This window comes from Gasterosteus aculeatus, chromosome 13, assembly GCF_964276395.1.
Source record: "Gasterosteus aculeatus chromosome 13, fGasAcu3.hap1.1, whole genome shotgun sequence".
Classification (NCBI taxonomy): domain Eukaryota; kingdom Metazoa; phylum Chordata; class Actinopteri; order Perciformes; family Gasterosteidae; genus Gasterosteus; species Gasterosteus aculeatus.
In genome coordinates, this window is record NC_135701.1 from 7,396,432 (window position 1) to 7,410,998 (window position 14,567).

Below are 14,567 nucleotides of genomic sequence, written 5' to 3' on the forward strand. Positions count from 1 at the left end.
TATTTTCTTGTAGAATATTGAGGCAACGTATGGAGAGCTTGAAGCAATGACAAATTCTTCACTCCTTTTTTCCCCTCTCTGCTCCTTTCAGTCCAAACACCTTCCCCATGCTGCTCCTCAGCTAAACTTCCAGAAATACCCTTTCTCCTGTAACTTAAATTTTCCTTTAAGGTTCTCAAATGATCTGACTACCCCATCTTCATATATATCCTTGACCGCATGTATCCCATAGAATTGTATCTTTGCCTATATATACAAATGACGGGATTATTCCAAAGTGAGGAGTAGTCTTGCTTGTAATGAGAGATACCGAGCATCTTGTGTGCCCTTGCCCACTGAGCGTGTTGCAAAATATTTTGATGTGTTTTTGTGATAGTATGTCTATAACCTGGTATGGTGCTGATAGTATCTCTTCCATTTTTGCCCACGGTGGTTTGGGTCCAGAATTTTCCCAGTGCCATGCAAGCTTATTCATTTCAAATGCCATACTATATAATTCCATATTTGGAAGAGACCATTCAAGAGACCTCCATTATTTTTTGAGGGAAAGAGCTCTCTGTTTAAAGTTGAAATGAAGAAATGAACTATTTGACTTGTCTGCTTATGGTTGGGGAGAACCAAAATGAATATGAGATAAAACATAACATCAGCTATTTAATTAAATTAAAGGAATTTTTAAGGTACGTTACGTGCACGTCGGCAAACAGTGACTTTTTATATTTTATTTATTTTGCACAGTCTGGTGCACGTTGCACATTAAATAACCAGCGGATACGGCGTGCGTATAATTGGGCATCGACGATGCACCACATCACTCGATTGAGAGTCAGCAAATGGAACAGGAAATTGCTATGTCTGTAAAGAAAACCTGCAGAGAAAGTATTATTAGCATTCGGTCTGACTGTAATTAATTGTCATAATAAAGGAAAAGATGTGTGAGATCACATGGTTGGTTAAGGATTGTAAAATGAAGGTGGAAAGATAAATCAAATCAATGTGGTTGTGGAGGCGCTCATACTGTAGTACGGTGCTTCTCACAACACAGTGACTGACATGCAGCGTTGCGCAATAAGCAGCTCATGGATGGCATGCGGCCTGTGTGGACTCATGTGGCCAAGTGACTGTCCGGATATACCCCCCCCCCCCCCCCCCCACTCGTACCCAAGAGCCATCAATCAGCATGGACGGCCCGCCCCGACACGTGAGGGAGAAACACCCCCATGCACCCAGCTGTTGCTGCTGCTGCCGCTGTTCAACTTCATTTGCCTCTGCGGAAGTAATGGCCGTCTCATCTCATCTTTGACCGCTTATCTGGGTCGGTTTGCAGGGGACCCCGAATTTCCCTTACCCAGGCCGCATCTACCAGCTTTGATCGGGGGATCCCAAGGCGTGGAGATATAATCTATTCACCTAGTCCTGGGTCTCTGGGGCTTCTTCACAGCTGGACCTGGCTGGTACACCAGCTTTGGTGACCATAGGAACAAAGATTGACCGGTAGATTCGCCTTCCGACTCGGTTGTCTTAGATTTGACCATCATTTTTCTTTTATGGATTTGACTTATTAATCAATCAATCTTTCCAAGGCAAACATCCATCAGAAGAAAGTAAATAAATTGTAGTGCTAAAGTCAAATCTTCAGGGTTTCATTTTGCTCCCTTAACATACCGTTTTTATATAACATACGGTCCACAGTCGCCTCATGACGCCATGTGTAAGCCAACTAAGTCGAAGCAATCACTGTCCTCTGAACAAACAAACACTTTGATTGGAGAGTATATGTCAGCACTAAGAGAAGAAGATAAACCCTTAGAACCTTAGAACACACGTCATTCCACCTTGTCAGCGGGAAAAAGAAACAAAGACAGACTGTAAAACACAGCGGCGTCCTGAAATATATTATTTTCCTCTCCATTAATGCACTGTAGTTGAAATAATTTGTGATGCAAGGGGAAAAAGAAATGGAATTGGCATGTCTGCTTTGAGCGCAGCCATCCTTTTAGTTTTATAGTCTCATCCCCATGTCTTTTGAATCCAAAAGGCCTTCAAGTCATGGCTTAGCTTCCCTAAATCCTACGGCTGCAGTGCACATAAAAACACTCAGGCAACTAAAGCTGCTCCCATGGAGCACAAATACTGTCAATTAGAAAGAGTGCAGTTGCAAATAGGAAAGAGCTATGACTACAATATATTTAATGAGGTTACTGTAATTAGCTGACCTTTCACTAGACTGTGACATCAATCACTGAAGAGGTAAAAACACACTGCAAACAACGTGTATTAAGTGAACCCTGAACACGCCCACGTGTTGGTCAGCAGAGGGACGGAGAGCCCTGATTGGACTACGGTGGGGGCGTCCATTGAATTAGTTCCTTTGTTATGGAATAGTCATTCCTGCGATTGTCTGCCCTGAGTGATCATGTGGACTACTGCTGTATTGAATGTGACAACAGAACAATGCATCCGGCCCACAGGCCGATGCCACAGTGACCGCTCTGCACGGCGCGGTCGCTGGTCACTCAACCTTGACCAGACCGATAAGGGTGATATTAAATATGAAAAGACCAAACCAACCGTGCATTAGTTATTCCATAAATACTTGCTTCCCAGATTCCTACTGAATATTTAGATCTTTATGAATGGCACCTATTTATAGAATATTTTCGTTTTTTAAAGAGGCTAATTGATTTCGTAAAAACAGCTGGGCACCGTAGTCTTGAGCACATATTGCTGAAACTAAAGTGTATTCGACCATTTCAGCATTTCACCATATTCACTGGCACCATTTAATGTACCAGTGAATATCTACAGAAGGGGAAAGGTGCAAACAGGATGAGGAAAAAACAAACAAACGCAAAAATGTACTGCAGTCTACTGAACCCAAGTTCAACTATGGCACATTTATGTCTTTTAATAGGTTTTAAACAGTAACGGAAGTCTACGGCCACGGAGGAAAGTCCTACTTTTACACAGGAAATATTTGTTGGTAACATAATTCTTTCATTGGCACGATGTGTAGGGATACTAGTCAGAGTCAGACATATATTGAATATACAATCACTGCATACACTGTACTGTACACTGTTTGCTCCCTATTTGAGTTACTGTGTGGAAGTGTGGGGTAATACCTACAAAAGCACCCTACAGGCAATATGCACAATTAAAAAAAAAGCAATACGGATAGTTAATAAGGTGGGGTACTATGAACACACAAACACATTATTTCTGAAATTAAATATATTAAAATTTATGGACTTGAAAGATTTTAAAATGTTACAGATTGTATTTAAAGCAAGAAACAGCCTACTCTCAGGAAACATTCAAAGTTGGTTTAGCGACAGACTAGGAGACTATAATTTAAGAGGGAGACTGAAACTGAGGCAACCAAAGGTGCACTCTACACTCAAAAGCAGGTGCATATCGGTCTGTGGGGTGAAGTTGTGGAACAACTTACCAGATAAGATCAAAGATTGTAAACATATTGCACAGTTCAAAAAACATCTTAAATTATACACATTAGCCAAATATGAGATCTGTGAAAATATTAAGTGAAGGAAATTTAAATTGTATTTATTTGTGCGTGTGAGTATGCGTGCGTGTGTGTGGGTGAGAGTGTGTGTGAGTGTGTGTATGTATGTATGATATTAATCTTCAAAGTAATATATACTAATTGAGAATATGGATAAGAAAGGGGTGGGTATCTATAAGCTTTTGCTTCCCCCTACTCCTTTTCTTGAACAAAAGGTGTATTTTCTCATTTTGTGGTCTACGTCTATGTTGATTTTTAAATTTTTTATTATTTGGTGTCTACATGTTCAAGAAATAAAATTCTTCAAATCAAATCAAATCAAATTGTTGTTGCGATTTGTATCAAAAACATGTATATCACCGCACTTGTGTGCGTTTCCTGAGCACCGTTGCTTCAGTCAACAACATGTTCCCGTAATGTTTTTATTTTTTGGTTGAGACAGCATGCTTTTCAATAGCAATCCAGGATCTCTCTCCATGTTGGGCTGTTGGCTTCTATTTTCAACACAATGAAAGAGTGCCCTTTGTGTCCTCCCCTTTAAGTCACCTGTAATGCATTTAGTGCAGGCGCATATCAAGTGTGGCCACGCTATATGTCACCACCCTGCTACCTATTGGATTAGGGCAAAAAAAGACAAGATGGCTCCAGGGGGGAGATACACACACACACACAGACCTAGACATAACTAGGACGACAACAACAACAACAACAGCAAATCCAACGACGGGTCAGTGAGCTCTTGGTTCCATATCTACCTAACATATGGCTTGCTCTTGGATTCAAAGGGATCTCACAAGTAATGTCCGTTGAACACGTTTAAACCCTGTTGATCAGCCATATACTGTATGAGTACGGCAGCAGGAGGTAGGCGGGACGCAGTGAAGTGGGGAGGAAATTGGCAAGATTGCATGGGAAGAGTAAGATCCACAGAGTGTCAGCATGAGAGCCCCACGATGTGCAAAACAACACAATTAAGAGGGACGCTTAGCCTAATCAGTGAATGCATCATGCAAATGCCGTTTTTTGTTTTTTTTCTTTCAATGCCTACTTTAATCTTGGCCATTATCGCTGAATACAAATCAGGGACTTAACTCTAATGAAATGAGGAGAAGTGAAAAGGGTGGAATGACACAAACGTGACGAAGAGGCACAGTGGCTGATGGAGAGGATGATGCACGAGGAGGCAGCGAGCTCGGGCTGGTGGCTGGGATTGATGTGTTTCACTCTGTCAGTGGGGGTTTTAGCCAAGCTCCGTCTTTAGGTCGGACAATTATTGACACAGCAGCAGACCTCCATTAGATTGAAAGCGGTTTACTCTTAATCTTTAACAAAGATCCATTGATGTTTTATGAATACATAACTCTACACCACCGCAAACCACAGCCTCAGAAAGTACTTATAAAACCAACAGAAAAGTAATATAAAAGCATGGCAGCAGTAATAGTTATTGCAAATTCAATATTTTACCACAAATGAAACGTAGTGGTGGATGAAGCCATTATGGCTCATCAGGAGATACTATAAATATTCCACAGTCCAATCAAACACGAGCTCCGATGAGCAGGGGCAACCTTTTAACACACCTCACCTTAAACACACCTCCCAACACGGGCATTACACATTATACAAGTCGCAGGCACAGGAGGGCCTTTATAGATGTTGCTACATACATCTTACATTGCATGTTTTAAACATCCACATGCTGTCGCAGACCTTTGTCACCCGTCTTGGGTCAGTACAGGAGTGTCGTTCTCCTGATGTCATTTACCAAAGGCCCATTTCTAACTTCTAAAACAAAGAGACCTGGCCGCAGTATCTCATCTTCATTATTAAACGATCATTTGAGACTGTAAATGTACATATTCATCCACGATGACAGCGCGAGGGCTTCATATAGATCATAGACACAGAGGAAAGAATTGTTGGTCAGTTTGTGTAAGCATGAGTCTGAATACACACAACGCACAAACATACAATGTAGGCACAGAACTGTGGCGCTTAGACCTGAGAGAATGACTCACACACACACACACACACACACACACACACACACCTCCATCATTTCTCTTTAAATTTCATTATAAATTGTTCAGCTCAGCTTAATGCACCTCAATTGCACCAATCATGGCCCTATTCCTAAATCTGTATGTCTATGAAAATGATTGTTGAGACAAAAGAGCCGTTTGATGGAAGAGCTGCCAGGAGCGCGAGGCATACTTTTAACCAGACTTGTGGTTACCTAGGGGACCAGAACAAAAGAGCACCGGCGAGGCACATTATCCTGTCATGCCTGACATGCTGCCATTAAGGCTGGCAAACGCCGACGCCAGAGACACCGAATATAAAACGGTCGGTCGTTTAAACGGGACAAACACAACTTAAACATAATAAGTCAGAGGTCCAACTGTGCACCCGGTTTATCTATGGAACCATACAAGCAACGTCTCAGTTCTTCTGCTGTGGTTATTTCATGTCCATGTTGAACAAATATTCCTCCCATTTCATATTCCTATGGTCAGCGCTAGTCAAACAGTCGAGGCGGTTGGAAAGGCAGAGCTTTTGGCAAACCAGCACAGAGAAATAGAGCCACTGGTCGCGCCCCCTGGTGGCCACGGCAGAAGCTGCTCACATGCTGGCTGACATCCAGATGTGAACTCAACGTGTTGTCAGAGGAAAGGAAAGCAGGGGGGTTTAATATTTCTACTGCTCAGATTTAAAACCTGTGAATATGTACAGAGAGGCCAAAAATTGTGACTAACATACATGCTATGCTTTTGTTGTTTGTGATGTGATGACAGCAATTTACTGGTTATTTAACAAACATTTAAGAAATGGTTTTGTCTTATAAGGAACTGAAAAGGGAAATTGGCAATCATGAAACCCTTTTTATAACAGATTTATTATATACAATTTTAATTTTTACAGATAAGACTTTACTATTGCACAAAAAGAGCATACGTTATTGTTTAAAAAATCATGTTTATGGTAAATGAGAGTGAAGCGTGAATTATTTTCCGTGTAAAATCATGGAACACCTTTTTCTTATGTTGAACTGAACTGCGGGCAACCCAATTAGTCAGCAGGACATTGAGTCAGAAACCTCGGTCATGAAAAATAATGTGGTAATAAATGTTCTGTGTGTCAAAGGGGAAATTTACATTATAATATTTGCGTTTTTTTCTAATTTTGCACCGGAGGTCGCTTGCCTTGTTGTGTTTTCCTGCAGCTTTCATTGAACAAGCAGCAATCTCCTCCTTCTGCAACATCCATCTATAATTTGAGGAACCGAACAGACCTGGCGATGTGCTGTTCTGTCGGTACATCAGTATTGTTGTGCTGTTGCAAGTATTATTGTCCTGATGTCCTTCAATCACTCCTCATGTAGCTCGGTAAACAAAAACTGAGTCCGTCTCAGTTGGACGTAGCGTGTCTGGGTGTCACAATGACACGGCAATACAAATTGTGGTTTCCATTCATCTAGCGGCCAGCAAAAGTTAGATAACTAGCTACCATAGAGTTTGACTCTGGAACATCTCAGCAGCCAGGAGACACCGTCAAGAAGACCCGAAAGGGATTCTGCTACTGTATCCTGCACCTGAAGAAGACAGAGGAACACAATGACATGTTCAGATGATAATTGCCCGCACGCTGGCCCCGGGTGGATGTAAATGCAACGGAAGCCTTTCAGTTGGCTGGATAATTACCATCCAGGGATTAGCCAGCTGGGGTAGTCCGAGTCGCTTTGCCATGTCGACACAGGGAGTCCGACACCTACCCGCGTTCCTGCTGGCAGCGGGTTGCAGCCGGGTTGTTCTGACCTCTTCCGATTCTTCTCTGGAGACACAGGAGAGCACCAGCAGAGGCCTCGTGGCTGAATCCTGAGCAGAGCTCAGCACAGCTCGGATCTGAGCCGCCTCGGACTCCCCGTCCCCTACCGATGACAGGGGCAATTTATAGTGGTAGCGGATGAGCAGAAGCTGCGAATAGCAATGAAAGGTTATCTCACCTCTGCCAGGCTCTGCATTGGCCACATAGATAAAACCGTCCACCACCTGGCACACTTGCTGGACCTGAGGAGCCGGGCTGTAGATGGGAGAACCGGAGTCATCGGTTCCTTCAAAGGTAAAAAGTTTATTACTGATGCTGTGCTCCTGCACTTTGGCTTTCTCCCTCTCTGCCCTGAACACACAAGCACACAGTTTGATGATTGTGGCTGTATCCACAATAATATGCATTAACAAACTGATTATAACTGAGGCTCACGTGTTGTCTTTGAATGCAACGTGCTTACCTATTGTTTGAGTACAGGGTCAGGATATTGAATTTGTGTTGGTTCTTGAACATGTAACTGATCCCTGAGCCAATACCTAGAGTATAAAAACAAGTATTAGTTAGATTCTTGGGGCGTCTAATCTGAAAAGAATTATTGTCCAATATTGCCACCTAGTGGAAGGCAAATCACACTACAAAAATAAAGTCAAGTGATTGTGATTACAATCAATCAATCAGGCCTTTATATCAGACTGAAGGTCCAGATAGTACAACATTAAATAGAATAAGATACATCAAAAATCACATGTACATATACAGATACATGTATACATAATATTTTTGAAAAAATATTTTCACCACCTCGGTCTCTAAAGTAATATTCTCATGGCATCATTATGAGCTACTTGGAGTCTCTGTAGGCTTTTTTTCAAGTGTGCAGTGAAGAGTACAATAAGCTCCAAGAGACATCTTCACTCCATCTGTACACATACTAAACTGAGAGAATGTTTGCTTGTGCATCCTCCGACATTGCCTATAGATATCTTCATCATCGGTCATCTGTTCTGTAATAAAATGTCCAAGATATTTTACCTTATGACAGACACTGAATTATCAGACAATCTGAAGTAAAGACATTTTAGAATTGTGTCCCGTTTTGTTCTACGGATCAAAATAGCACTCGTACTCTTTTATGTTATATTCCACACCAGAGACAGTACATTTTAGTAAGGAGCAGCTGGAGACCAGCATGGACTAAGAATCACAAGATAATCTGCTTGCATGATATGATTAACTAAGATATTACCAACTATACACCCAGTATTACAGGTGTTTAACTGCTTGGAACAAGCTAATTTAAAACGTAGATTAAGAAGAACTGGCAACAAGATCCCTCCTTGTCAGACACCATTCCTGACTAATTTTCTTTAAGGCATAAATACACGAGTCGGTGCGATGTTTGGCTTTAAAGCCAAACTGGTAATCTGAGGAGTGAATAAACTCAGTTCCAACAAGATCCTTCAGCACACATCAAAGTTATCTTACCATTTATCTGTCTTTGAGGAGTGCCCAACATAGGAAGTATATCTGGAGCATACATGAGCCTCGTGACCAAAGAGACATCCAGCTGCTCCATGCCGGGGCCAAACATGGCATAACGTGGCTCAGATGAGGGCACCAGAGACTGGAGAAATGAGGTCACGACCTCGTACGCCGGACGTGAGGGAAGCCATTGTTGTCTGCTGGATGGGCATCCTTTCAGGTATCTGTAGACACGTAAACGGCGGTTCAAATCTCATCTGAACAAACTGACCTTCACACGGGCAGACAGAAAAAAAAGACACCCACTCTGACATGTAGTCCACTGTCGATTCCATCCCTTTGTCGTCCCATTCTTCTCTATCGTCCAGGCTCTCACCTTGGTCGATCAGTGGCACGTCCAACATCTCCAGTTGGGGCATGCTCACATGATCGATGGAGGGCCAGTTGAGCATGTCCCTGAGCAGGAAGTATCTCCACAGTAACGGATCTCTAACCACGGCCCTCCAGTAACGACTGGCGGCTCCCAGGTTACAGATATCCACCGGACGCAGAAAGGTCATGATCAAGAACTGTACGTCTACCTTAAAACAGGGAGGACATGATTTAACATGATTTTTATGTTACAAGTAAAAAAAGCGTCAAGCGGAGTTCAGGGCAGAGAAGGTGCGTTCAGTCATGACGTCACACAGCATTCCTTAAGCGTCACATACCCAACAGCCAAAGTTACATAATCAGGAGCCACTGTCAAAATTGTATAAAAAAAATATTATAAATCACTTCATCGTGTGCATGCATCGACTGCATTTATATATATATATATATATATATATATATATATATATATATATATATATATATATATATATCCACTAAGTGAGAATTTGTTTGTGCGGTTCTGTAGATATACGGAGAACACACACAGAGAAAGACGGAGTTTCCTGGCTTTTAGTGTGGAAAAGAGTTGAATAAATTGAACTCTATTAAACGTCACATAGCTACTCTTAACTCGATTCATGAGATGAACACATAGTGAATAAACCCTCCTTGTCCCTGCATCGTTTTGGAGCTGAAACCAAAGACTTTTAAGTGACTTTCACTCACCGGAAAACTGTCCAGGAATCCCGGATGCGGCTCCGCTGCCGCGTCCGTCAAATCGCCTTCGACGACCGGACCAGCGTTTGTAAAATACCGGTCTCTAAACCGCCTGAGGCTTCGGATCACAGCGGACCCGCTGAGCTGCTGGGTCGGTCCTGCCATGGTCTCACAAGTGAGTGACGATAAGCCCACAGCTACTAAAACCCAGCGCGGTCCGGAGGCGATGACGTCACACCGGTCCGCTTTACTTCCTTGTTGCTGGCTGCAGCGGGGCATTGTGGGTAATGTCGGTTCAATAACGTGCAGCTATAATCTTGTTTTTTTCTTAAAACAACGCGCGTGTTTATTGTCAACGAGGACATAAAAAACAGAAAATGATTTTCGTCCAAACAACACATAGTTGTACTATCCAGATTACCGACGTGGCAGAAAAAAAAGTAGTTTCGCAATAAATGGGAATACAAGTGGCGCATTACAAAGCTGGTGTGAACAAATTTGAACATACTTCAAAGTCAGGAATACATCATTCTCAATTGTTTTTGGACACCTTTCTTCTGCCTTTAGTGTATATTTGTATACACACATACATATATAATGTATATGCAGTTATAATATATTAAAAACAAAATGGCAAAAAAAAAACAATAAATAAAATGTTACTGTGCAATGTTTAATTTCCAGCTGGATTATCTTCAAACTTTTAAAAAATAAATGAAAGAAAAAAAAAAAGGTAAATTTCATTAATAACCTTTTAATATTTATATTAATGTTATTATAACACATTCTCAGAGCAAAATAAGCGCCCCAGTCAACAGTCTGGAATCAAGATGACAACTGCTTTTTCAGCAGGACAGGGATAAATGTTATTTAACAACCTCGGGTGGATCCCCCTGCCAGTTTTACACCACCAATCTTCTCTCTAGCATCTCTGTCCCCGGCTTTGCCCTGAACCGCTTGGCTTGGGTTGCCTGTAGACACCGATCCAAAGACTCTTTTCATCACATACACTTCCTCCCCATACCTCCACTTCACCTTCCACAAGATTACACCCCATCGGATGAATTGCATTTTTATTTGGGGTTGACACACATTTGAATACTGAACTTAGATCTGTGCCTGAGGGCAACTTCAATACAGAGGCAGCTGGGCTCACTGTAAAATACTAAGGATTTCCTTGGCATTCTCTGTGTTCCAGCCCTGGCCCTGCAGGGGGCCCTCACAGGCAAGCACGTATTTGTTGAGGATCTGTGTGCCAATGTCCCGAAACTGCAGGCGATCTTCTTTGCGATCCATCGTGTCAGCACTGCAGTCCTCGTACTTGACCGCCCAGAAACACATTTCCCCAATGTACATCATCGTCAACAGGTGTGTGTCTGAGAAGATGCCTGACCAAAATCACAAGTAAGTAGTGAGTATGATCAAACGGTCCACATGGAGTATTTTCTCTGATTCAACTGTCTCAAACATTTGTGTAATTCATAGATAACGGATGACATATTTACCTTCAGAAAGGAAGCTTGCTGTAGCAGTGTCATGGAGCACCACGCCATCGTTGAGCTTCACAGAGTTTCTCACCTGCAGCATCCGCATTAGGTAGCGCACTCCTTCCTGAATACACTACATTGAAATATCATCACAGTCTTATTAGAATTACGACTAATGTCGCACATGACAAAATAAACAAACAAAACAATGGACGCTACACCGATTACACCAAAACAAAGTAAATGTATCTGGCAGAATCAGGCCCCGTCTCTATTAATAAATACAATTTACAGGATCTACTTCATAGTGTGGCACCTTAAGGAATGTGTCCTTGTTTTTCTTAATCCACTGTTTTCGTTGATGAAGGGTGTGGCAGTACATGTAGAGCAGAGCTCCACGTCTCCAATAAAGGCATTCTAACAGCTCAAGGCCCAACATGGACTGCACCTATCAAAAAACACACAAACATAAATAGCCCTGTTAGACAATGACATCGAAGCAAATGTGTTCTACTAACAATTTAAAAAATATGAAATAAAGACAACATTATAATTGAACTGCTATTACAGGGATATGGGAATAATCTAAAAAGGATTTACAGAACATGCACACAAGATCATCATGAGAGACACACATACACACCTCTTGTGTTGGTGCTAGTCTCCCTGCCAAAACTTCTGGCTCTGTCAGGTCTTGCAGCAGCTGCTGGATTTTAAAAGGTGAGCAGTCCTCAGGGAACTCCTGGTCCACCAGTTTATTTTCTTCATAAAATGTGATGTCCAGGATCACCTAAATGATAGAAAGCAAATGCCTGCTTACACTGTACTTTGAATACAATGTTCAAGAAAAACTATGTAACAACTTTCACAAAGGCAAAAAACAAGTCACTGGAAGCAAACCAAATTAATATATTGAGTTCTTCATTAATAAAGTAGATAAAATCAGGAATGAAGCGGCCAGGAAATGGTAGACACAACTGCAGCCTCCAAAGCAAACTTGAGATCCAAGCGTCTGAGAGTGTATTGAGAAGAAGCCAGTTGCTTGATTACTCTCACTTTGATGATAAAAATATACTGACTATTTTCAGTCAGTCATCTAAGCATCTTGTGGTACAAAGTCGAGTAACTTTGTTTGGGCATACATTTTGACTCCAACACTGTGAACGCCATATTATAACCTAAGTAGATAGTACCCTTATTTATGGCTCAACTGAGGGGCTCAATGTTTATTGTTTAATGGGGGTAAAACCAACCAAAAATAACACACGTCAATTATGGTTAAATGTTTATTCCATTTATCAAGAAGAATTGCCATGCCTTGTCGGTTCCACCTTCTCCAATCTGTTTAATAAAAGTAAGCGTGACTATAAACCTTTGATTTTTGGACTTTTTTTTACAATTTGATGTTAAACTACATGATTAATTAAAAATAGAGTCAGATTTCAGTCACAACAGTAATGAAGTGTAATGTAATGAATTACCTGTGTATAATCCTGAAGCACCTTGGAAAGGTTGCTACTCTCCCCTCCTTGCCTGTAATAGCTTTTCAACTTGTCTAGTATGGCAGAAGCATTCTGTAAATAGTCATCATCTGTGGAAACAAATATTAACATAACAAATGTTAACATATTACCAATTAACGTGACAGGTCTTCTCTCAATTTTCTCCAATGTCTTTTTTTCAGTACTGACATTGATGAATGGAACTATATAATTACACGTTTATACAAAACAGTTTTTACGTAATTTAACAAAGACAAAAGCTAATGTGACTTTTTTGCCACATTACAATTATGGCATGAAGCGTGAACTGACATGTTGAAGCGTTTGACAATGTTTACATGTAATGACTAATGTAACTAGTAGGCGAAATCGCACACAAAAGGATGGCAACTTTACTGCGACTGTTAACTCTCGCCCCTTGTCTATTTAATATTGCGGTGCGTCTTGTCTCCGAGTCAGCTAACGTAAACCGTTTGTCAACAATAATGCATTTTAGCTAACGTTAGCAGATTTACGCTAGCCGTTGACTCGTGCACCCACTTATTCAAAAACCAACACCGGCGAACTACTAACGGCTACCGAGTTGACCGTTCACCGCCCGCTCGTTAACTGGGCGGAACGTGTTATTTGCCGATGAGCGGCGTTTCATCGGACAACAGCTGTTGTTGTTATAGTTGCAAGCTACGTTTGACAACGCTAGCTAGCTTGCTAGTTGGCTAATAAGATGAACAATGGTCTCGGCCGCGCGTGCGAGACGCCACGAACGGCCACGAGACAAACGAACAACAACGTCCCGTCGATACCTTGCTTCTCAGTTCTGAGACTGGAACACTTGATGTCTAACTCGAATATCCTTCTCTCCAACTCGAAACCCTGTCGCCTGTAGTCGTCGGCCATGACTAAAAGTGTACGTCACGTGAGCCCGGGATTACTCACGTGCTCATGGTGTCACGCTTGACAGCAGTATGTTTGTGTGCGCGTGCCCGGGATGGTTATCTCCGCACTACGTTATTTAGGCTCAATCCCCCAAATCTCCCCTAAACCATCGACCCTCAGCTGACGTCACCTGGTAAACGGTGTGCGTGTTAATAGTCTGCGAGGACTTGAGATGGTGTAACTAAATAAGAATGGGACAGCTCTTTGCAGCAACTTCACCGTGACAACGTCAAAAAAAACGATTTACACCTGAGTGTATTTGTCATACTTTTTACTCTTTGTTTTGAACGTCTTTCAGGCTCTTTTCTTTTATAATATGAAAGATCCTTTTAAATAATGTTTTACTTTTTTTTTGTCAAAAATGCTTCGATGACTAAGTGTAATACTTTAATAATATATGCATAATAATACTTAAGGATATCCATTTTATTATGACAGTCTGAACGCACATGTGCCGTCCTCATTGTTTACCTTTTTTATAAAGGGCTCAAAATGTCCACCAGAGAGCCTCAAACACTCGGCGGTGCAACAGCCCTGAACCCCGCACGTAGCCAGCGGGAGCGCGCCTGCAGAGGTGGTGATTAAGCATCGGGCCTTTTACCCCCCGAGAGTTTTCAAATAGCATTACAATCTGTACAACAGTTCAAACATTTGGCAGCTCGCCAGTGGCAGAGAAATAGTTAAATGTCAACGCGCCTGCCGAGCCTCTCT

The 14,567-nt window shown here is 41.8% G+C and overlaps 2 protein-coding genes across 2 annotated transcripts; both read right to left on the minus strand.

Annotated features, from left to right (window-relative positions):
• Window positions 1-6,409: 6,409 nt before the first annotated feature.
• Window positions 6,410-10,225, minus strand: fbxo4 (F-box protein 4). Its single transcript, XM_040194781.2, has 7 exons — window positions 9,941-10,225; window positions 9,146-9,420; window positions 8,843-9,063; window positions 7,818-7,893; window positions 7,533-7,705; window positions 7,231-7,457; window positions 6,410-7,121 (listed from the first exon to the last, which is right to left on the minus strand). Exons 1-7 carry the CDS (start codon window positions 10,208-10,210, stop codon window positions 7,029-7,031), a joined length of 1,335 nt encoding a protein of 444 aa, XP_040050715.2. The 5' UTR covers window positions 10,211-10,225; the 3' UTR covers window positions 6,410-7,028.
• A 26-nt stretch (window positions 10,226-10,251) lies between these two features.
• On the minus strand, window positions 10,252-13,967 carry rimoc1 (rab7a interacting mon1-ccz1 complex subunit 1). Its single transcript, XM_040194784.2, has 6 exons — window positions 13,724-13,967; window positions 12,900-13,009; window positions 12,062-12,208; window positions 11,735-11,866; window positions 11,437-11,551; window positions 10,252-11,319 (listed from the first exon to the last, which is right to left on the minus strand). The coding sequence occupies exons 1-6, from the start codon at window positions 13,815-13,817 to the stop codon at window positions 11,084-11,086; spliced, it is 834 nt and encodes a 277-aa protein (XP_040050718.1). The 5' UTR covers window positions 13,818-13,967; the 3' UTR covers window positions 10,252-11,083.
• Between the last annotated feature and the right edge of the window lie 600 nt (window positions 13,968-14,567).